This window comes from Salvelinus fontinalis, chromosome 17, assembly GCF_029448725.1.
Source record: "Salvelinus fontinalis isolate EN_2023a chromosome 17, ASM2944872v1, whole genome shotgun sequence".
Taxonomy (NCBI): Eukaryota; Metazoa; Chordata; class Actinopteri; order Salmoniformes; family Salmonidae; genus Salvelinus; species Salvelinus fontinalis.
The window spans coordinates 17,507,775-17,530,764 of record NC_074681.1 but is presented as its reverse complement, the minus strand read 5'-3'; the positions used below and the strand labels follow the sequence as shown (position 1 = coordinate 17,530,764).

The 22,990-nt window shown below is 43.2% G+C and overlaps 2 protein-coding genes across 2 annotated transcripts; both read right to left on the bottom strand.

Moving 5' to 3' along the window:
• Positions 1-1,526: 1,526 nt before the first annotated feature.
• Positions 1,527-10,711, bottom strand: LOC129814538 (proteasome subunit beta type-5-like; the record flags this gene model as incomplete). Its single annotated transcript, XM_055867717.1, has 3 exons — positions 1,527-2,188; positions 9,488-9,794; positions 10,433-10,711. Coding segments are annotated over 3 exons (921 nt in total), but the record flags the coding sequence as incomplete, so codon positions are not given.
• Positions 10,712-13,843: 3,132 nt separating this feature from the next.
• LOC129814537 (proteasome subunit beta type-11-like) lies at positions 13,844-20,420 on the bottom strand (the record flags this gene model as incomplete). Its single annotated transcript, XM_055867716.1, has 3 exons — positions 13,844-14,190; positions 14,407-14,723; positions 20,410-20,420. Coding segments are annotated over 3 exons (675 nt in total), but the record flags the coding sequence as incomplete, so codon positions are not given.
• Positions 20,421-22,990: the final 2,570 nt, after the last annotated feature.

Here is a 22,990-nt window from a genome sequence, read left to right as displayed (position 1 = left end):
TAGGGTGCCTCTCTGTTTGATCCATTTTTCAAGAGGCTAGACTAGCTAGCTGCATTGACTAGCTACGTGAATGTGAAAAAATACAACAAAATATAACTAGCTCTCTCTATTGGTTCTTCATTTTTGAAGAAATGTAACTATTATCTTTCTCTCTCTTTGAGTCAACTACTCTCCACATTTTATGCACTGCAGTGTTAGCTAGCTGTAGCTTATGCTTTCAGTACCAGATTCATTCTCTGATCCTTTGATTGGGTGGACATGTCAGTTCATGTTGCAAGACCTCTGATAGGTTGGAGGACGTTCTCTGGAAGTTGTCATAATTACTGTTTAAGTTCATGGAAAGGGGTGAGAACCATGAGCCTCCAAGGTTTTGTATTGAAGTCAATGTACCTAGAGGACGGAAACTAGCTTTCCTCCGTGCTACCCTACAGAGTGCTGTTGAGACTACCATAGACCTTCCTTGCAAAACAGTATTTGAATGAATTATTTGGTGACGTGAATATATTTAGTATAGTTTTATATTAAAAGGATAACTATGTTTCATTATTTAAATTATGAAATTCACTGAGGACGTTCCAACCATTCCTCCTCCACTGGTGGAGACCTTCGGTCATGACTGGCCACCTCATGTTGTACAAGCTTTTGTTCCATTCCAGTTCTTCTACATACTCAAGTTCATCATGTTTGAAAGAGAAGACCAAGATTAGTTCAATATTTTAATTATGATTCTTGTGCTTATCCTTAAAATAGTCATTGCTCACTCATATGAACTTGCTATGTCATCTCATCAGTGGTCCACTAACCAGTAAGTTAAATGCTCTGTATGAATCCAGCTCGACATAGTTCCACTGTGAGGTTGCAATTTGCATCTCTTCAATTCTCAGAGCAGAGCGCTGGAAAAGGGTCGTTGACATTTATTGAAATCCTATTTATTTATTTTTCCATCTGCCAACTATCCACCTGTGAAACTAGATTCTAACCCTGGCTGAAGGTGCCAGGGGCTTAGACGTCTACCCATTGCCGTTGTTTCCCACCCAACGCAGATCGTTACATTCTAAAGCAGTGACAGAGCGGCACATAACATTAGCATTGAGAAGCTAAGTGTCATAGAAATTAAACAATACATTTCCCTTCCAATTAAAGAAATAAATCATTGCTAAACCAGTGGAGGGGAAGTTACACGTGAGGGGAAAATACACTGTATTCCACACAGGAAACACAATTAGTGATATATATGTAATTAGCAACTCCTATGGTTTAAAAGGTAAACACTGCAGCTAGTGCCCAATGGATCACAGAGCAGGATTAGAAGGGTCGCTGTCAGTAGGGGAAAGGATAACTCAGGATCTCAGATACAGATGACAAAATGTCAACAGAAAATTAACATTTTGGGGAAAGGAGCAATGTCAAGGAAAAATATGAAATGACAGGTGAGAATGTGTTGTGTACATGAATCACATGCACATCTACAGTAAACACAGGAGGAAAAACAAGAGGACACAAATAAAAAGAAACACATTCCAAGCTGAAAAAAAAACATCTCAGGGTTTATTGAGAAAAGACTTGCTTTCCCAGTTGTGGTTACAAGGTAGAGCTATAACAGTGTAAGAGAGACACTACTCCAAGACTGAGTGAGCCGTATATTGAGCCCCCCCATATCAAACACCATGTGGGGGAACTGCAACCCATTGTATGTGAAAAACTGTTCAAACATTTAAAATAGCTAGGAACATATCTGAAAGTAAACCATAACAGACGTGTAAGTGAAATTAATCCAAAACGGAAGGAAATGATTGCTATATCCTTATCAACCATCCCTAATTTTTATAATTCTCAAACTCTTGACAGAGAAACTACAACACCCTCCCTTCATCTCCTTCGACCATTCCTCCCTCCCCTCTCAACTTCTTTGGTTCTTGGTACTGGTGGTGCAGCTTCAATACGTCTTCCTGGGACACTCTGGTCCAGCCCTCACTGTGGACATGGTACAGGTTGACCTGTCCTCCGCTGTAGGCATCTCGGTACGTGGCCTGGTAGATAGCCCTGCGGCCCAGCTCACACGCCTCATCCACAGAAAGATCCTGTCTCAGCCCGCTGTCCACCACACCGTACGCATACATGGACCCAGAGCCCACTGCAAACAGGTCCCCGCACACACGGTTCCCCTCCGAGTCCACGTAGTACAACCCTGAGGAGGCAGAGAGAGGAGTCAGTCTGTACCATCTGACATTCAGGGAGGGGTAGGAGGAGAGCAAGGTAAAGTGGGTTAAAGACTTCCGGAATCAGGTGTTGAACTGTGTCAGGGAAATTGAGGTGTAGGCTACACACTAGGGCTGACCCCATTTTGTGGACAGGCCGTTGGTTGGCTGAGAATTTTTTAGACTAGCAGAGGGAAAAATAATGGCCTGCTGGAGGTCATTTTGCAGGGCTCTGGCAGTGCACCTCCTTGCACAAAGGCGGAGGTAGCGGTCCTGCTGCTGGGTTGTTGCCCTCCTACGGCCTCCTCCACGTCTCCTGATGTACTGGCCTGTCTCCTGGTAGCGCCTCCATGCTCTGGACACTACGCTGACAGACACAGCAAACCTTTTTGCCACAGCTCGCATTGATGTGCTATCCTGGATGAACTGCACTACCTGAGCCACTTGCGTGGGTTGTAGACTCCGTCTCATGCTACCACTAGAGTGAGAGCACCGCCAACATTCAAAAGTGACCAAAACATCAGCCAGGAAGCATAGGAACTGAGAAGTGGTCTGTGGTCACCACCTGCAGAATCACTCCTTTTTTGGGGGTGTCTTGCTAATTTCCTATAATTTCCACCTTTTGTCTATTCCATTTGCACAACAGCATGTGAAATGTATTGTCAATCAGTGTTGCTTCCTAAGTGGACAGTTTGATTTCACAGAAGTGTGATTGACTTGGAGTTACATTGTGTTGTTTAAGTGTTCCCTTTATTTTTTTTTGAGCAGTATATATATATACACACACACACACACACACACCCCCCATTCGGAGAGTATTCAGGCTCCTTGACTTTTTCCACATTGTTACATTACAGCCTTATTCTAAAATGTATTAAATACATTTTTTTACCCTCAAATCAATCTAACTACACACAATACCCCATAATAACAAGATGAAGACAGGTTTAGAATTTGCAGACTTATAAAAAATAAATACCTCATTTACATAAGGTCCCACAGTTGACAGTGAATGTCAGAGCAAAAACCAAGCCATGAGGTCCAAGGAATTGTTTGTAGAGCTCCGAGACAGGATTGTGTCGAGGCACAGATCTGGGGAAGGGTACTAAAACATTTCTGCTGCATTGAAGGTCCCCAAGAACACAGTGGCCTCCATCATTCTTAAATGGAAGAAGTTTGGAACCACCAAGAATCTTCCTAGAGCTGGCTGGCCTGTCAAACTGAGCAATCGGGGGAGAAGGGCCTTGGTCAGAGAGGTGTCCAAGAACCCGATGGTCACTGACAGAGTTCCAGAGTTCCTCTGGGGAGATGGGAGAACCTTCCAGAAGGACAATCATCTCTGCAGCACTTCACCAATCAGGTATTTATGCTAGTGGCCAGATGGAAACCACTCCTCAGTAAAAGGCACATAACAGCCTGCTTGGAGTTTTCCAAAAGGCACCTAAAGGATTCTCAGATCATAAGAAACAAGTTTCTGGTCTGATGAAACCAAGAGGCCAGGCGTCAGATCTGGAGGAAACCTGGCACCATCCCTATGGTGAAGCATGGTGGTAGCAGCATCATGCTGAGGGGATGTTTTTCAGTGGCAGGGGCTAGGAGACTAGTCAGCAGAGGGAAAAATGAACAGCGCAAAGCGCGAGAGATCCTAGATGAATACCTGCTACAGAGTGCTCAAAACTTCAGACTGGGGCGAAGGTTGACTTCCAACAGTACAATGACTCTAAGCACACAGCCAAGACAACGCAGGAGTGGCTTCTGGACAAGTCTCTGAATGGGCTCTGGCTGGGCCACTCAATAACAACCTTGAACCCGATTTATTTTGAGATATATAGACTATTATAAATTAAATGAAACTGTTCCACGAAAATGTGCATATGAAAATCATAACTTGCACGCAGATCAGTAGAAATGTTACAATAACTTTGCACTCCAAACCGCTGGTGTAGGCTAATACCGGCAACTTCAGGAGCATAATGGCTGAATCTGCGAAGGCCTGCAGCAGCGGAAGAGGAGGGTCGGGAACAGGTTTTTAAAATCTGGTTAGCCTACATTGATCTCGGACTCTTAGTCATTTGCTTAAAGCATCAGGCAAGCTCAGTAGCCCACATATAGATGATTTTTATAAAAACATAGGATGTGTCATAAATATATATTTAAAAATACACTTTTTAAAATGTCTACCAATCGCTTGGTTGAAAGAACAGACAACTCTCGGTCGACCAAGATTATATATATTTTTTAGTTAGGGACAGCCCTACCATCCACACACACTTCTCTCTCACACACACAAACAAGTAATAGATCCAAGTGCACACACCGTGCGGTGCCCTCCAGAGGGAATGTGAACAGCTGCATCCTCTCAGAGTAAACCAAGCCCAGCAGAACCTGCTGACGAGGCACATCCCGACACACTGCCTGCCTGTCTACCCCGGGGCGCTGCTCTAGGCCTTATTGATCCCCCCCAACACACCCAAATTAACTATCGACCCATACCGGGCCAAGCAGGTGACCTGAACTCAGAGGAAAGATGGAAAAACGAAAGAACAAAATCACAACCATATTCATATATACACACTCCCACATGCTACACTTGATAATGCAAGCACACATAATTCAGGCTGGTGTATTTGCAAGGATGACTTGTGAGACAGTTTGTTCCCCAATGTGACACACGCAGAGGGCTTGATCACTGTGACGCAGCAGCAGTGACTAGCCCCACCAGCCTGTGCTGTTCCACCAGAGAGCCAACCTACAGATCGTGAATCAGGGAGGGAAAAAGCCTGTCTCTTAACACCATCAAAACGTGAACCTATGATAATTGTGAATCTCACACACACAAATCCTCCCAATGATAGGCCACAGAGTACAGTTCCCAGGCCAGTTAAGGACAGCCTGTTAAAGCATACTTCTTTAAGAAATTGCTCTAAGAAGTCAGAATTGCTTTCAACTGGCAAATTGCAACTTCTATACGCGTCGTTAGCTCCCTCTGATAATCACTAAGCTCCTGCCTATGCGCCAGGATAATTTTCCATTTTGGAGCTGCGACTGAAGACTGAGGAGGACTGGTTAAAAATGTAATAGAAGAGACTTTTCTAAAAGGCAGCCACTCATGCAAAGAGGCAGGGAGGAAGGAGGAGGGTGGCTCTTCAGGGCCAGGCAGGGATAAAAGCACCAACACCAACACCTCCACATCCATAACACACCTGGGATCTATGCAGAGAACGCAGGAATGTAGATTGGGATGACGGAGGGGGAGGGAGAGTGCGTCACTGAGAAGCGGCACAGAAGATGAGGGGAGAGGAGGACGCTCATCATGGCATAACAAAAGGGCTTAAATTCATGAGCCCACATAAACCTGCAAGAAGGCGGCGGGCTGCGAACGGCGCAACGTTCCGGCATAGCGCCTCGCCTTCCACTCCACCAGTTAGGTGACAGGCGGTTAAGCTATAGCTCTTTTTCATGTCAGCGCTGAGGAACATCAGAGTGACAGCCTTCAGAAGAGCAGGAGCTGGCATCATACGGACGAGCAGAGTGTCTGTCTGCCTGAATGTGTCTGTCTCACTTAAACACATCACTGGCTCCGCTCTAAGGGAAAGGAGGCCAGGGGCTTCAAAAACAGATGCTCAGCCTCACACTCACTAGGGAACAGCAGCTTACCTATACTGCGCAGCTCCTGCTACCTGTGCAAATGCACTGACTCACTCAATTCAGGAGCCTATGTGGTTTGGTATTACAGTGCTTTAACTTGGCCGTCAATGAATCATCTAGTCGCTCTCCATTTTATGACGCTTACCCTTTAAAAGTAACTGTTCAATGTTCCCAGATATCTTTGAAATATATGCTTGAGCCACAAGTAGGAGTATAGTACGAGTCAACAACATTATTTGGATAAGAGTTAACAGAATATGAACTTTTAAAAGTGAGCTTTTCACTGGACAGTTACTTTAAGTCCACTGATCACAAAACATCAGACGAGTTGTGTCCTAGAAGCCAGCGACAGAGGTGACAGAACACGACCACGAGGAGTGCGTTAACTCACACCATCTAGCAGCCAGGCACTAAGCCTGTTCACCATATGAGAGTCATGGCATTGAATGTTATTACCAGGCATTAAGCCTGTTCACCATATGAGAGTCATGGCATTGAATGTTATTACTAGGCACTAAGCCTGTTCACCATATGAGAGTCATGGCATTGAATGTTATTACCAGGCACTAAGCCTGTTCACCATATGAGAGTCATGGCATTGAATGTTATTGCCAGGCACTAAGCCTGTTCACCATATGAGTCATGGCATTGAATGTTATTGCCAGGCACTAAGCCTGTTCACCATATGAGTCATGGCATTGAATGTTATTACCAGGCACTAAGCCTGTTCACCATATGAGTCATGGCATTGAATGTTATTGCCAGGCACTAAGCCTGTTCACCATATGAGTCATGGCATTGAATGTTATTGCCAGGCACTAAGCCTGTTCACCATATGAGTCATGGCATTGAATGTTATTACCAGGCACTAAGCCTGTTCACCATATGAGTCATGGCATTGAATGTTATTGCCAGGCACTAAGCCTGTTCACCATATGAGTCATGGCATTGAATGTTATTACCAGGCACTAAGCCTGTTCACCATATGAGAGTCATGGCATTGAATGTTATTGCCAGGCCTAAGCCTGTTCACCATATATGAGTCATGGCATTGAATGTTATTACCAGGCACTAAGCCTGTTCACCATATGAGTCATGGCATTGAATGTTATTACCAGGCACTAAGCCTGTTCACCATATGAGAGTCATGGCATTGAATGTTATTGCCAGGCCTAAGCCTGTTCACCATATATGAGTCATGGCATTGAATGTTATTACCAGGCACTAAGCCTGTTCACCATATGAGTCATGGCATTGAATGTTATTACCAGGCACTAAGCCTGTTCACCATATGAGAGTCATGGCATTGAATGTTATTGCCAGGCACTAAGCCTGTTCACCATATGAGAGTCATGGCATTGAATGTTATTACCAGGCACTAAGCCTGTTCACCATATGAGAGTCATGGCATTGAATGTTATTGCCAGGCACTAAGCCTGTTCACCATATGAGTCATGGCATTGAATGTTATTGCCAGGCACTAAGCCTGTTCACCATATGAGTCATGGCATTGAATGTTATTACCAGGCACTAAGCCTGTTCACCATATGAGTCATGGCATTGAATGTTATTACCAGGCACTAAGCCTGTTCACCATATGAGTCATGGCATTGAATGTTATTGCCAGGCACTAAGCCTGTTCACCATATGAGTCATGGCATTGAATGTTATTACCAGGCACTAAGCCTGTTCACCATATGAGTCATGGCATTGAATGTTATTACCAGGCACTAAGCCTGTTCACCATATGAGAGTCATGGCATTGAATGTTATTGCCAGGCCTAAGCCTGTTCACCATATATGAGTCATGGCATTGAATGTTATTACCAGGCACTAAGCCTGTTCACCATATGAGTCATGGCATTGAATGTTATTACCAGGCACTAAGCCTGTTCACCATATGAGAGTCATGGCATTGAATGTTATTGCCAGGCCTAAGCCTGTTCACCATATATGAGTCATGGCATTGAATGTTATTACCAGGCACTAAGCCTGTTCACCATATGAGTCATGGCATTGAATGTTATTACCAGGCACTAAGCCTGTTCACCATATGAGAGTCATGGCATTGAATGTTATTGCCAGGCACTAAGCCTGTTCACCATATGAGAGTCATGGCATTGAATGTTATTACCAGGCACTAAGCCTGTTCACCATATGAGAGTCATGGCATTGAATGTTATTGCCAGGCACTAAGCCTGTTCACCATATGAGAGTCATGGCATTGAATGTTATTGCCAGGCACTAAGCCTGTTCACCATATGAGTCATGGCATTGAATGTTATTACCAGGCACTAAGCCTGTTCACCATATGAGTCATGGCATTGAATGTTATTGCCAGGCACTAAGCCTGTTCACCATATGAGTCATGGCATTGAATGTTATTGCCAGGCACTAAGCCTGTTCACCATATGAGTCATGGCATTGAATGTTATTGCCAGGCATTAAGCCTGTTCACCATATGAGTCATGGCATTGAATGTTATTACCAGGCATTAAGCCTGTTCACCATATGAGTCATGGCATTGAATGTTATTACCAGGCACTAAGCCTGTTCACCATATGAGAGTCATGGCATTGAATGTTATTGCCAGGCATTAAGCCTGTTCACCATATGAGAGTCATGGCATTGAATGTTATTGCCAGGCACTAAGCCTGTTCACCATATGAGTCATGGCATTGAATGTTATTACAGTCATATCAGTCAAGATCTTAACATACTTTATTAGATATACTTCTTGTGTCACTTAATCACCAGAATAACAGTGCTTGACATCATTGTAACCGCTAATGAGCTTTCTCTTAATCGAGATTGATTTAATTTAGATGACATTTACCTCTCCATTCAATCACTGGCATTGTAGCTGCCACCATTCCTATTGCACTTATAGTGGGATCATTATTCACGCGATTGATTGCAGGATTTAATACGAGTCACCAAGGTCCCAGGCAGTCTGAAAGTCCACACATACTCCCCAATCTGTGAACAAAGCTCATCGATCAAGCAGAACCACTTTATGCATGCGACCCAATTGTCCGGGCCGAGACCTTGCGTCAATCACCACGCCAGCTCTCTCTGGCCCACAGTCCCAGCCCTATCAATCTCCCATCACAGTGTCACGGTGCAGCCATCTTTAAGCACACCTCATGTACTGTAATGTAGGCTACTGACTCTTACCTCACAGCATCTAAAAACACAAGTTAAATCCACAAAAGTAAGCAAGTGTGACAGCAATGCCATCTAGTGGGAGACAACCAAAATGCACTCAATCCAGTACTTAGCCTACTTTCTGAACTGTGTTGGTAACTGTTGACAGCTGATGTGTTGTAAACATTTTCACAAGCAACAGACAGGAGAAGTTCGCTCAATCCCTGCTAACTATTGCTATTATGAACCACAAAAAAATAAAAATAAATATATATAAACACACACACACACACACCTCATACTCTGAGCAGCTACTAACTCATGCTGTATGTTGCCTACCTTTGGTATGAGTATGGGAAAACAGTTTACATAGTTAGCTAGTTCCCCAGATCATAGTGTAAACAAATACATGTACAGGTATGACTGAGGTTCCACTGTAACATAGCTACGTGAATCGGTGTAACACGTGTGCTCAGAGTAGGAGTTTTAATTACCTGGCCCCCTCTTGTCCCAACCACACACCATTGTGCCCATGCTGAGGCCCATGCCTTTATACTGGTACACCATATTGGCCAGAAGCTTGGAGGCAGCTGCCACAGAGATGCGCTCCTTGTTGCGAAGCTCATAGACGCGACACTGGCGGGCCAGCAGGCGCTCCCAGAAGCTGCAGTCAGCTGCACCTCCAGCCATAGTGCCCAGCAGGTACGGGTTAATCTCTATAACCTTCTTCACAGTCTGGGAGGCGATATAGGCGCCAGCTGTGGCCCGAGAGTCCACCGCCACGATGACGCCATGTTGGAACTGTGGAATGATGACAAATGGGATTTCAGGTTAGTTAAGGAGGGCCAGCTGCACTTGACTTGAGAGATTGGTGGCCTTACTGGCTGTCAGTTGATGGTTTCTTTCTGCTACAGAGAGGTTGATCCAACACTTTTAGAAGGATACAAATTCTCATGAACAAAGTTTAGGCTAGTATGTAGTTATACTTAGCAAGTAACTTTTGTCCTGGATAGGACTACGTAACTAACTAAGTGCAATTGAAATTACTGACAAATGCCAAGCAAATAAACTACTTTGGCTACTAGCTAGTATCTGACACATTTGGATAAAGCAAACTTGTAATCTAGCTGAAGAACTGTCAGTGTTGTCAAGCTACTGTAGGCAGTTATTTAAATAGCTAGCTTGCAAGTTTGGCTAGCGTTGGCAATGAGCAAGCACAATTAGCACGCTAACTGTCTGGCTAACATAAGCTTGCTAGCTAACCATCAAGAAAACTGAAAACAGACACAGCAAGAAACTCAAGAACACTTCACCAATATAGCTAACGTTAGATATAGCTGACATCAAATAAAATATCACGGATATCATTTTAGTTCATGTGTGAGTTATTTTACTTTTTTTTCTTTTTAAATAGGCATTAACTAGCAATCTCAATTTACTTTGAAAGCCAAGGTGGTAGTCCCATGGAGAAATTCTATTTTCCTCTCCGGGCCGTCCGTCTCGTCAGGGCCGAGTGAAGCTTTTATGGCGAAATTAAGTCTGTCGCCCGGTGCAGCCCCAAGTCCCAAGTCGGTCTGACCGAATCCACAACCAAATGAAAAAGACAGGTCATTATTAAATGAAAAATCGGCAGACTCACTCTGCAAGACACTAGACAACGCCATCTTTGAACGTGTTTTGGAGCTCAACCGACACGCACCTCTTCTTCTATGGTATTTTTGCGATTGCACAATTTAATGTGCATCCCGCCACCTACTGTACGGGATGAAAAGAGGATAACACTTCATAACTTTTGAACGGTACTACCTACTCTGGGATTTATATATACTATTCAAAAGTTTGGGTTCACTTAGAAATGTCCTTGTTTTTGAAAGATGTTTTTTTTTTTAATTGTCCATTAAAATAACATCAAATTGATCAGAAATACAGTGTAGATATTGTTAATATTGTAAATTACTATTGTAGCTGGAAACGGCTGATTTTTAATGGAATATCGACATAGGCGTACAGAGGCCCATTATCTTGTTCTGAGAAATGAAGGCTATTCCATGCGAGAAATCCCGGAGTCGCTTCTTCACTGTTGACATTGAGACTGGTGTTGTGCGTGTACTATTTAATTAAGCTGCCATTTGAGGACTTGTGAGGCGTCTGTTTCTCAAACTAGACACTCTAATGTACTTGTCCTCTTGCTCAGTTCTGCACCGGGGCCTCCCACTCCTCTTTCTATTCTGGTTAGGGCCAGTTTGCGCTGTTCTGTAAAGTTGTACGAGATCTTCAGTTTCTTGGCAATTTCGCTCATGGAAAAGCCTTCATTTCTCCGAACAAGAATAGACTGGCGAGTTTCAGAAGAAATGTCTCTGTTTCTGGTCATTTTGAGCCTGTAATCAAACCCACAAATGCTGATGCTCCAGATACTCAACTAGTCTAAAGAAGGACCGTTTTATTGCTTATTTAATCAGAACAAGAGTTTTCAGCTGTGCTAACATAATTTCAAAAGTGTTTTCTAATGATCAATTAGCCTATTAGCCTTTAAAATGATAAACTTGGATTAGCTAACACAGTGTGCCATTGGAACACATGAGTGATAGTTGCTGATAATGGGCCTTTGTACGCCTATGTAGATATTCCATTAAAAATCATCTGTTTCCAGCTACAATAGTCATTTACAACATTAGCAATATCTACACTGCATTTTGGATTAATTTAATGTTATTTTAAATGGACAAAAAATGTGCTTTTTTTTAAAAAAAAGGAAATTTCTAAGTGACCCCAAACTTTTGAACGGTAGTGTATACCTAAAATGTTATGAAATAAATCAAACAACTTTACTGTTAAAAAAATGTATAGATCTGATCCCTACACAGGCACAAGGGGAGCCTCGGAGGCCAGGCCTTCTTCTGGCACCAGTACCCCTTGCATGTCTGCAGATGTAAAATCCTTATGTCCCAAAAACTTTCCTGCTGCAGCCACAATGTCCAGTTTTATAGACTTCTTTGAGACTTGAGTCGTACAGTTTATAACTGTGGCCATGAACTCTACCTTTTTAACACACAGGGTATTGTTTGACTGGCAGCAAACATTTACTACAGGCTGTGGTGCATCCACTACCCTAAGTTCACTAGCATCGCTTGTTTTCTAAATTGTTTTAAATCGCCTCCGCATAGGAGTTTCGATTGATCACTCTAACTTTTGCCAACTCAATCTCCTTCACTCCAGGAACTCGGGATCATGAAGCCCACCACAATTGCAACACCGTGGTCCTTCTACACATCGTTCTTCAGTATACTCTGTCCGTCTGCACACTTGAAACAACAATCCAGTTCTTACACTGCAGTGGTTTGGGAACGAAAGCTCTAACACTGTATCTTACATAACCAAGCTTCACATGCGAAGGTAGATGCTCTTTGTAAAAAAAAACAATAGGACCAACAGACTTTGTTCTTTTCTCCATTCACCCAGCAAGTCAGAAGCTGGGCACCAACCACACCAGGAATTCTCCTTAGGTATTCAACATGAACATCCATCGTCACCCCTGAGATGACTCTTTTGACGGGTGCTCTACTCCGAAGTTCAAAGCACAAAACTTCTGTTGTCCGGATTCTTTTGAGGCCCACTGCAATCTTCCTCTGTTCTTCAGAAATACAGTGAATCAAAATAAGACCCCCCCCCCAAAAAAAAATTAGAGAATTACTACCATTCGTAGACGTATCCTTCACTCCAATTTTAGACAATTCCTTTTTGTTCCAGTTTGACACTGCTGTTGTCCATTCAGGAATTTCATCTTCACCAACTTTGCTTGACGCTCTGCTCGATTCGAACTCAGCTTTCACTCCACGCCATTTTACTCCACCTCTCTGTATTTTCTCTCGCTCTACTGATCTCCTCTTCCCCACACCTAGAGTCAAGACCAAATATGTTACATGACTCCCGGCATCTTTCTTTTCTGTCATCTTTGAATCGAAGACGCCAAATGCTAAGAGCGGCCACTATTGTACTGGCAGGATGCCAACCTCTGTTAAACTTAATCCAAGAAGAAATAGTATCTCACTGGCAGACTGTGGCAGCCCTCATCTAATTTATACCTTGCTTGTTGCCAACCTTTCCTCTTCATTCTCTCCCTCTCCACCCACACCCTGTATCTGCCCCACCATCTCTGCATGCATTTCCCTTACTTTCTGTAAAAAGTGGCCAGTGATTCTATTTACTTTATATTTTCCTTAAATCTACCCTAGCCCAAGAATGAACTAAAGAAGCATAAAATTACTCCCTATAGTCCAAGGAACTGACATGTTCCTAGGCGAATTGGCTCTGGCAGTCCAAACATCCAAATACTCCATCTAAACGTGAATTAATTCTCAATTGCGGTACTGTTCAAGAAACATAGAGCCCTCTACCTTCATATCACATCAAAATAATTTCACAAATGCTAAATATAGGCTACATTTACTGTACACTATTTTAACCGGTTTTAACAGAGTTGCCGCCGACAATATTTTTTAGTGACAACACGATTATGGAGTCCGTCTTCCGTTTACACACAGGTGTTCGGAGACGCAGGTAGCTAATTAGCAGAGGTAGTCGCCTCTGTCTTCCATCTGTTTTCTGTACACAAGCGCTGTAACATGGAAATATGGCAGATAGGAAAGATACGTTCCTTATGTTTCCAAAACCGTACTGCAAGCGATGAATGTTAACGTTCAGCACGAGTGGCGGGGCTCTTAACAAAACTCCCCCAGCCAAAAGATATACGTTCATGAATAGACGAGGTAATTATCAGCTATGAATGGCCTAAATCTACCCCTACCCTTTAACCCCAACACTAATCATCCCCCTTCCCTATGTATCAATCCCTATTTCTTATCTTCCTCACTCTTTTCTTTTCCCCTCTTCAGCCCCCCCTCTCTCTCTCTCTCTCTGTGGTACTCCTCTCTCAGATCCTCCCTGTCTCTTCGGCAATATCCTTGGGCAGTGATGTGGAAAAGGTCCACACAGTTCCCTGAATATGCATCCCTGTGTGTGGCCCTGTACACAGCTTCTCTGGCCAATGAGATAGCCTCCTGCTCATTCAGGCTCCACCGCACCTCTCCATCCAGCACTCCGTAAGCATAAGGCGAACCTGAGCCAACCGAGAAGAGCTCTCCCTGCAGCCGGGTGCCATCACTGCACACATAGAACAGCTTTGGGCCACAACGATCCCTGACAGGGGATCTTGTCAGGTCCACGTCAGTTACTGCATGTCTTGTTCTCTCACAGGCACTGTCAGTCAAGTCATCTTGACTACAAGCATCACTAGTTGACATTCCTGTCTCTTCAAGGGGCCGTTTTGCTGGAGAGATGCTGTCGTCTCTGCCTGATCCCATCCTATCAACTCTTTGTCCCTTGAATTCCTCCACCCTAACCTCCTCTATATCCCAGCCACAAAGAGTGGCTGCCACACACACATCAGTCCCCTTAAAGGGGTGCAGCATATGAGAGAGGAGCTTGGCAGAGCCAGTGATTGACAAGCGGCGGCCGTGGCGTAGTTGGTAAAGGCGGATCTCTCTGGCCAGGATTCTCTCCCATAGCATGCAGTCTGCACCACTGCCTGAAGTGGTGACCAGTAAATGGGAGTGGATAGGCAGGATCTTCTGGGCAGAGGGACAGGCGACATGCCCTGAGCAGCTGGCACGTGTGTCTGCCGCTGCTATAACACCTCCTTGGAACACAAAGGCCAGGGTAGTGGTTCCATGAGACAAAGGGAATGGGCGCCGGGTGGGCGGTGATGAGGAGGTGGACAGGGAAGAAAGGGATGTGTGTCTGTTGTCACAGCGGAAAGGAACAGAGCTCTGAGGAGTAGGTATGAAAAAGCGCAGAGGGACCTCTCCATCTCTCTCAGATGATTTAAACCTTCCCCAACCAAGGATCCTTTCATCATCCATGTCCAGGAGAGGAGTGGTATCTCCCATAGGCCCAGATAGTGAGGCAGGAGTGTTCCACCTGTGAGACATAGGGGTGTCCTGAAAGCCACTGACGTCTTGTAAAGCCATTGGGATTGTCTTTTGCTGACGGATTGTGGTAGATATCAATGCAATAAAGATCACAAAACAGACTCAATCTCCCTACAAAAACAGATTTACTGTCCCTGAATTTGAGTAAAAGGTTGATGCTCAGTGTAATCTCTCAATAAGGAGAGGCAATAACATTTAACAGCTCAGAGCAATCCATAATCCAGAGAAACTGTCCTTAGGCTTGTTCAATTTCTCCCAGTGAAATCCATTTTTACAGCCTTGTATATGACAGTCCAGCTTGGTATCAACTCTCTCCCCAAATACAATGACACTGAACTTGAAGTGTTTTTATATAGCAGTCTGACACACACATGCGAACGCGCACACAAACACACACACTAATATTTCTCACAAGCATTTAGCTTGACTTAGCGATATATGATAGTGCTTCTGTTGTGATGGTGATACGATATAGAGAAGCGACTCTACAAACACCACAGGGTCAATTCTGAGGCAGCTTGTCAATAGGCCACATTAGTGAAGCGACACTTGTACTTGCATAAACATGTCCTCTTGTTACATTTTTTGTTTCACATTTAATGTCATTTTATATCTGTGAGTTATATTTGAAGGTAAATGCAATTATTATTATTCTTCACAAAAGGGTCGTTACCATTCAAAAAGAACAAGAAAGAGGATTTTGACACCCACCATCTCAGATTGTTCTGAAATCGTTTCTGTTGTTAGAAACAGATAAGATTAGCATTCATGCATTATTTTGTTGAAATATAATTTGATCTCTGAGAAATTAAGCTTATTAATTGCACCAAAATTGGCCATTTTAATTTATAGGACTCATAATATTAAATAAATATTGTGCCTAACATTCGATTTGGACTAAACTTTTTTCTAACTCTAACCAGTTTACCATCAAACTTTTTATGCGAGTAAAGTACATGTTGCATAAAAAAACATCATGACAGGCCTTGTCGGTAAATGTTCCAAATGTCGACAAAACAAATTACGCTAGACAATTAATTATGTGAGAAATACCGGTGGAAATGCTTTTATGCTCAAATATTGATATATTAACCATCATATTGAAGTTGTCGTGTCTTTGGCATCATTAAAACTGAAGACTATTTATCAAATAACTCTCTGTAGGAAGAGAGTTATAACTAGGAAGTCGGACACCAAGGAAAATATTCAGATTACAAAGTTATAATTTTCCTAATATAACTTTCAGATATTTGAATATCTGATCGCTTAGTCTTTTGAATTAATGATTTATTATTTACCTCATGTTAGTCTCATTCCAAACATCATAAATTGTTGGTTATCTGCTATCTGCTTCACTATGAGTCATCCATACATCAATTGTCTTAAATAATTTATTTACTAACTAAGTAATTCACAGAAATGCATAAACAAACAGTAGATAGTTACAAGGAAATGATAATGGAGTTTCCCTAGTGGGATAAACCGGTATCACGGCTTGGTAAACAAAAAGGGAAGTGGTGGTCAACTGAGATGAAACACTACAAAGTTGATAATTATAACAATTGAAATGCTAATCCTTTGCACATGAATGCTCACTCCTTCGGGAATAATTGCAATCAATATATATATTTACGCTCAGTGTGTCGTCGGGATCTCTGTTGAAAAGTTTGTTTCTGTTGGAGAGTTTGTCCGCCCTCTCTGTCTGTCGTGGTTAGAATGGATAGTAAAGAGTGACATTCATTCATGTCGTTATAGAATAGATGTTTCGGATGTCGGTCTTCGCGTTCAATGATACCGAATTCCTAGCTGCAGACTAGTAATTAATATCAAAGACTTGTTCTTATTCTGTCGGTATCGATAGTCTAAGAGTTTAACCACGTGGTATGGTTAAAAGATTCAGCCATCTACTCAAACCTTAGCTTATACTCAGGTTTATGGTGTCCTCTCAAACCTTGGCCCTCTCGTTATCGAGCTAAGCTGGTCTGGTGATAGAAAACCCGGGTGGGGGTTTTATTCGGAAGAGCAGAAAAGGGCCTGTCCCAGGATGCCCGACCATAACTGTGCTCATGGGCGGTCCTCTGATTTAGTTAAACGCCAAAGGGAATTGGAGTTTCGTTCATTAAACAATCCAAAATCACATTACATAATTTCACAAACGGTTCAATCCTCACTCATTCATTTTATACAACAATTAGATGTAAGCCTCATAACTGAGGCTATTATATAAACAGCGTTATGGTAATGTGGCCGTATTGTCTCCCATGAGTTTCACAAAATTGTACCAAATGGACCAGTTCGTAGCTGGATTCTTCACCGATCTTTTATACATTTTCCAGAACATAAATGTTGTTCGGACCTCAAGTTCTGTGAGGTGGAAGAAATTCCTTTGTTCTCTCTATAAAAACTCACTCTCTCTCTCTATACTGTGGCCATGAGGAGATATTCTCCTCCAGGAATTTACGACCTGGGGTCGCAGCAGCCTGAGTGTAGGAGACAGAGAGAGGGGAATGGTGCTCGCTGTACCCAAAGAGGGCAACGTCATGACAAAGTCAACTTAGAGTCACGCGATGACTAGTGGTGTGGTCCTCCCACTACGGCTCAGGAAAGCATGCAGGTTATTAGGCTACAGATTAAATAAATTATGATGAACTTCATAGGGTGGTGAAAGTGCACGGTGATGAGCTTGATGCTTCTTTCCAATAAATACAGTGCCTTCAGAAAGTATTCATGCCCCTTGACTTATTCCACATTTTGTTGTGCTGCAGCAAGAATTCAAAATGGTTTAAATAATTTTTTTCTTACCTCTCTACACACAATAACCCATAGGGAAAGGGGGATATATACAAGATGGCGCCGGAGGGGAGAGCTGCCATCTTATTGGTTCTTAACCAACCATGCTATTTTGTTAGTTTTTTTCGTAACTTTTTTTTAACATAATGTTGCTGCTACCGTCTCGTATGACCGAAAAGAGCTTCTGGACATCAGAACTGGGATTGCTCACCTCAAATTGGATGAGGAGTTCTTCTTCAATGAGTCGGACGCGAGGGATATACTACAGACACACGACCAGGCCCAGATCCCCGTGATTCGCTGGAAAGGGAAACGTAGGTTTCGCAGAAAGAGATCAGGATGCCTTGTGAGGATCAGGCAATGAGTGGCTAATCTGTCCTTGCCTTCCGTTCTGATAGCTAACGTTCAATCGCTGGAAAATTAATGAGACGAACTGAAAGCACGTACAGTATATCCTATCAACGGGACATGAAAAGCTGTAATATTTTATGTTTCACCGAGTCGTGGCTGAACGTCGACATTAAGAACATACAGCTGATGGGTTATACACTATATCAGCAGGACAGAACAGCAGCCTCTGGTAAGACACGGGGCAGGGGCCTATGCATATTTGCAAATAATAGCTGGTGCACGATATCTAAGGAAGTCTCAAGGTTTTGAGTATGATAAGCTGTAGACCACACTATCTACCGAGAAAGTTTTAATCTGTATTTTTCGTAGCTACATACCACCACAGACCGAGGCTGGCACTAAATCCACACTCAATGAGCTGTATTCCGCCATAAGCAAACAGGAAAATGCTCACCCAGAGGCGACGCTCCTAGTGGCCAGGGACTTTATTGCGGTGAAGCTTAAATCAGTTTTACCTAATTTCTATCAGCATGTTAATGTGCAACCAGAGGAAAAACTATTCGAGACCACCTTTACTCCACACACAGAGACGCTTACAAAGCTCTCCCTCACCCTCCATTTGGCAAATTTGACCATAACTCTAACCTCCTGATTCCTGCTTACAAGCAAAAATTAAAGCAGGAAGCACCAGTGACTCGGTCTATAAAAAAGTGGTCAGATGAAGCAGATGCTAAATTAAAGGACTGTTTTGCTAGCACAGACTGGAATATATTCTGGGATTCTTCCGATGGCATTGAGGAGTACACCACATCAGTTACTGCTTTATCAATAAGTGCATCGAGAACGTCGTCCCCACAGTGACTGTATGTACATACCCCAACCAGAAGCCATGGATTACAGGCAACATTCGCACTGAGCTATAGGGTAGAGCTGCCAATTTCAAGGAGCGGGACTCGAACCTGGAAGCTTATAAGAAATCCCGTTATGCCCTCCGACAAACCATCAAACAGGGAAAGCGTCAATACAGGACTAAAATCGAATCATACTACACCGGCTCCGACCCTCATCGGATGTGGCAGGGCTTGCAAAATATTACAGACTACAAAGGGAATTACAGCTGAGAACTGCCCAGTGACACGAGCCTACCAGATGAGCTAAATAACTTCTATGCAAGCGTCGAGGCAAGTAACACTGAAACATGCATGAGAGCATCAGCTTTTCCGGACGACTATGTGGTCACGCTCTCTGCAGCCGATGTCTCTCCCTGACCAAGTCTGTAAGACCTAAATGTTTCAAGCAGACCATCATAGTCCCTGTGCCCAAGAACACTAAGGTAAACTGCCTTAATGACTACCGACCCGTAGCATTCACGTCTGTAGCCATTAAATACTTTGAAAGGCTGGTCATGGCTTAAATCAACACCATTATCCCAGAAACCCTAGACCCACTCCAATTTGCATACCGCACCAACAGATCCACAGATGATGCAATCGCTATTGCACTCCACACTGCCCTTTCCCACCTGGACAAAAGGAACACCTATGTGAGAATGCTATTAATTGACTACAGCTCAGCGTTCAACACCATAGTGCCCCCAAAGCTCATCACTAAGCTAAGGACCCTGGAACTAAACACCTCCCTCTGCAACTGGATCATGGACTTCCCCAGGTGGTAAGGGTAGGTAACAACACATCCGCCATGCTGATCCTCAATACGGTGGCCTCTCAGGGGTGCGTGCCCAGTCCCCTCCTGTACTCCCTGTTCACTCATGACTGCACGGCCAGGCACGACTCCAACACCATCATTAAGTTTGCTGATGACACAACAGTGGTAGGCCTGATCACCGACTACGATGAGACAGCCTATTGGGAGGAGGTCAAAGACATGACCGAGTGGTGCAAGGACAACAACCTGTCCCTCAACATGATCAAGACAAAGGAGATGATTGTGAACTACAGGAAAAGGAGGACTAGGCACGCCCCCATTCTCATTGTCGGGGCTGTAGTGGAACAGGTTGAGAGCTTCAAGTTCCTCTGCGTCCACATCACCAACAAACTAACATGGTCCAAGCACACCAAAACAGTCGTGAAGAGGGCACAACAAAACCTATTCCCCCTCAGGAGACTAAAAAGATTTGGCATGGGTCCTCAGATCCTCAAAAGGTTTTACAGCTGCACCATCGAGAGCATCCTGACGGGTTGCATCACTGCCTGGTATGGCAACTGCTCGGCCCACAACCGAGGGTAGTGCGTACGGCCCAGTACATCACTGGAGCCAAGCTGCCATCCAGGACCTCTATACCAGGTGGTGTCAGGGGAAGGCCCTAAAAATTGTCAAAGACACCCTAGTCATAGACTGTTCTCTATTCTACCGCACAGCAAGCGGTACCGGAGTGCCAAGTCTAGGTCCAAGAGGCTTTACTAATTCTACCTACAGTGGGGTAAGACTAAAAGTATTTAGTCAGCCACCAATTGTGCAAGTTCTCCCTCTTAAAAAGATGAGAAAGGCCTGTAATTTTCATCATAGGTACACTTCAACTGACAGACAAAATGAGAAAAAAAATCCAGAAAATCACATTGTAGGATTTTTTATGAAGTTGGACACAACCCAACCAAGCCGCACTGCTTCTTAACACAGCGCGCATCCAACCCGGAGGCCAGCCGCACCAATGTGTCAGAGGAAACACCGTACACCTAGCGACCTGGTCAGCGCGCACTGCGCCCGGCCCGCCACAGGAGTTGCTAGTGTGCGATGAGACAAGGATATCCCTACGGGCCAAACCCTCCCTAACCCGGACGATGCTAGGCCAATTGTGCGTCGCCCCATGGACCTCCCGGTCGCGGCCGGCTGCGACAGAGCCTGGGCTCGAACCCAGAGTCTCTGGTAGCACAGCTAGCACTGCCTTAGACCACTGCACCACCCAGGAGGCCTGTAAGTAAGCATTTCACTGTTGTATTCGGCACATTTGACAAATAAAATTAGATTTGATACCTAGTCAGTTGTACAACTGAATGCCTTCAACATTTAACCCAAACCCTCTGAATCAGAGCGGTGGGGGGCTGCCTTAATTGACATCCACTAACTGCCTTGCTCAGGGGCAGAACGACTTCGTATATTCAATATACAAAATCACGTTGAACACTATTATTGCACAAAGAGTGAATTTATGCAACTTATTAAGCACATTTTTACTCCTGAACTTGACATAATAAAGGCGTTGAATACTTATTGACTCAAGACATCTCAGCATTTTATTTTTTATTAATTTGTAAAAGAATTATTCCACTTTGACAAAAAAATCTCAATTGAATTTAATTGCCATTCAGACTGTAACACAACAAAATGTGAAAAAGTCAAGGGGTGTGAATACTGCACAGTATCGAGGGTTTTATTCTTGTGACATGATGGTTGATGCTTGGCTGCCATTTGACAAATAAAAATGATCTCACTCTGTCCATAATAATCTCATAATGTACACTATACCCGCACTGTAGCTGTGATCTGTTGGCTAGAGCACATGTGCCAATACCAGAGTGGGCACATTCGCTATAATGCAAAACATTTTGTGACAAAACCATCAGTGGAGTTGAAAATGCAATGGAAACGCATTTAACCTGTATTTTTTATTCGGTTCATAGGAATTAAACTGCAAACGTTTTTTTTTATGTGCACTACATCATCACACACAGCCTTTTATCCGCAAACAGTACATTTGATGGAAACTCATCTCTGGTGGTAAAATGCATACATTGCTTTTATGCAGATTTTTGAATATTCGCACGGAAATCTGTGGCCAATTGGATGGAAATCTAGCTAATGAGTTAGACATGAGGAATTGACAAAAGACACCCAAGGACCCCCCACAATCCCACCCCAACAACGAGTATATACTATCAGTTCTCTATGTTTGACAAATAGTATGGAGCTGTGGCTCAGAGTATGGTTTCTTCATCATATTCTCAGTGAATTTTTTTTGTGGTTTTTTGTTTAGAGAAATTTGGCATTGAAGTTGTTGGGTTTATGTACCATCCCACATCCTGATATTACTAGGTTCTGACCACTAGATGGTGCTGTTCCTGCTATTCTGTGATTCATTTTTTAAAGGGATAGATCAATCAAATTACAAAAATACATAATGGTTTTCTTACTCTGTAAGCAGTCTATGGCCCACGGGCATATTCATTACGGAAATCGTTCACCGTTTAAGAACCAAACTGAAGCGAACAAAGAAAAATGAGAGTTACTATTGGACAAATTCAGGTAGGTCCCGCCCCATTTTGTTTGCTTCCATTTTGAAACAGAATCGGTGTATTGAAAACCCCCCTGGTATCACAGCAACGCTTCAGTTTTATTTACCTGGCCACTGTTTTAAATGCAAACTTTTCAGCAGTTGTGTCATAAATCGAATGGAAGTCAAATGGAACCTATATTAGCATTTCTTAGTAAGTTAGTTTAGTGAGTCTGCCAGATCAGAGGCAGTAAGGATGACCAGGGATGTTCGGTTGATAAGTGCGTGAATTTGACTATTTTCTTGTCTTGCTTAGCATTCAAAATGTAAGAGTACTTTTGGGTGTCAAGGAAAATGTATGGGGTAAAAAGTACTATATTTTCTTAAGTAGTGCAGTGAAGTAAAAGTACTCAAAAATATATATAGTAAAGTACAGATACCCAAAATAAATACTTAAATAGCACTTTAAAGTATTTTTACTAAAGTACTTTACATCACTGAAAATGTGATTTATATAGCCAATATATTTTTTATATATAAATTAAATAAACAAGAAAATCAAGAACGGCGGGACGAATCTAATGAACAACCACCCCCAAAAATTCTGCAGCTAGATACTTACGTTGTCTGGGTGTGACCAA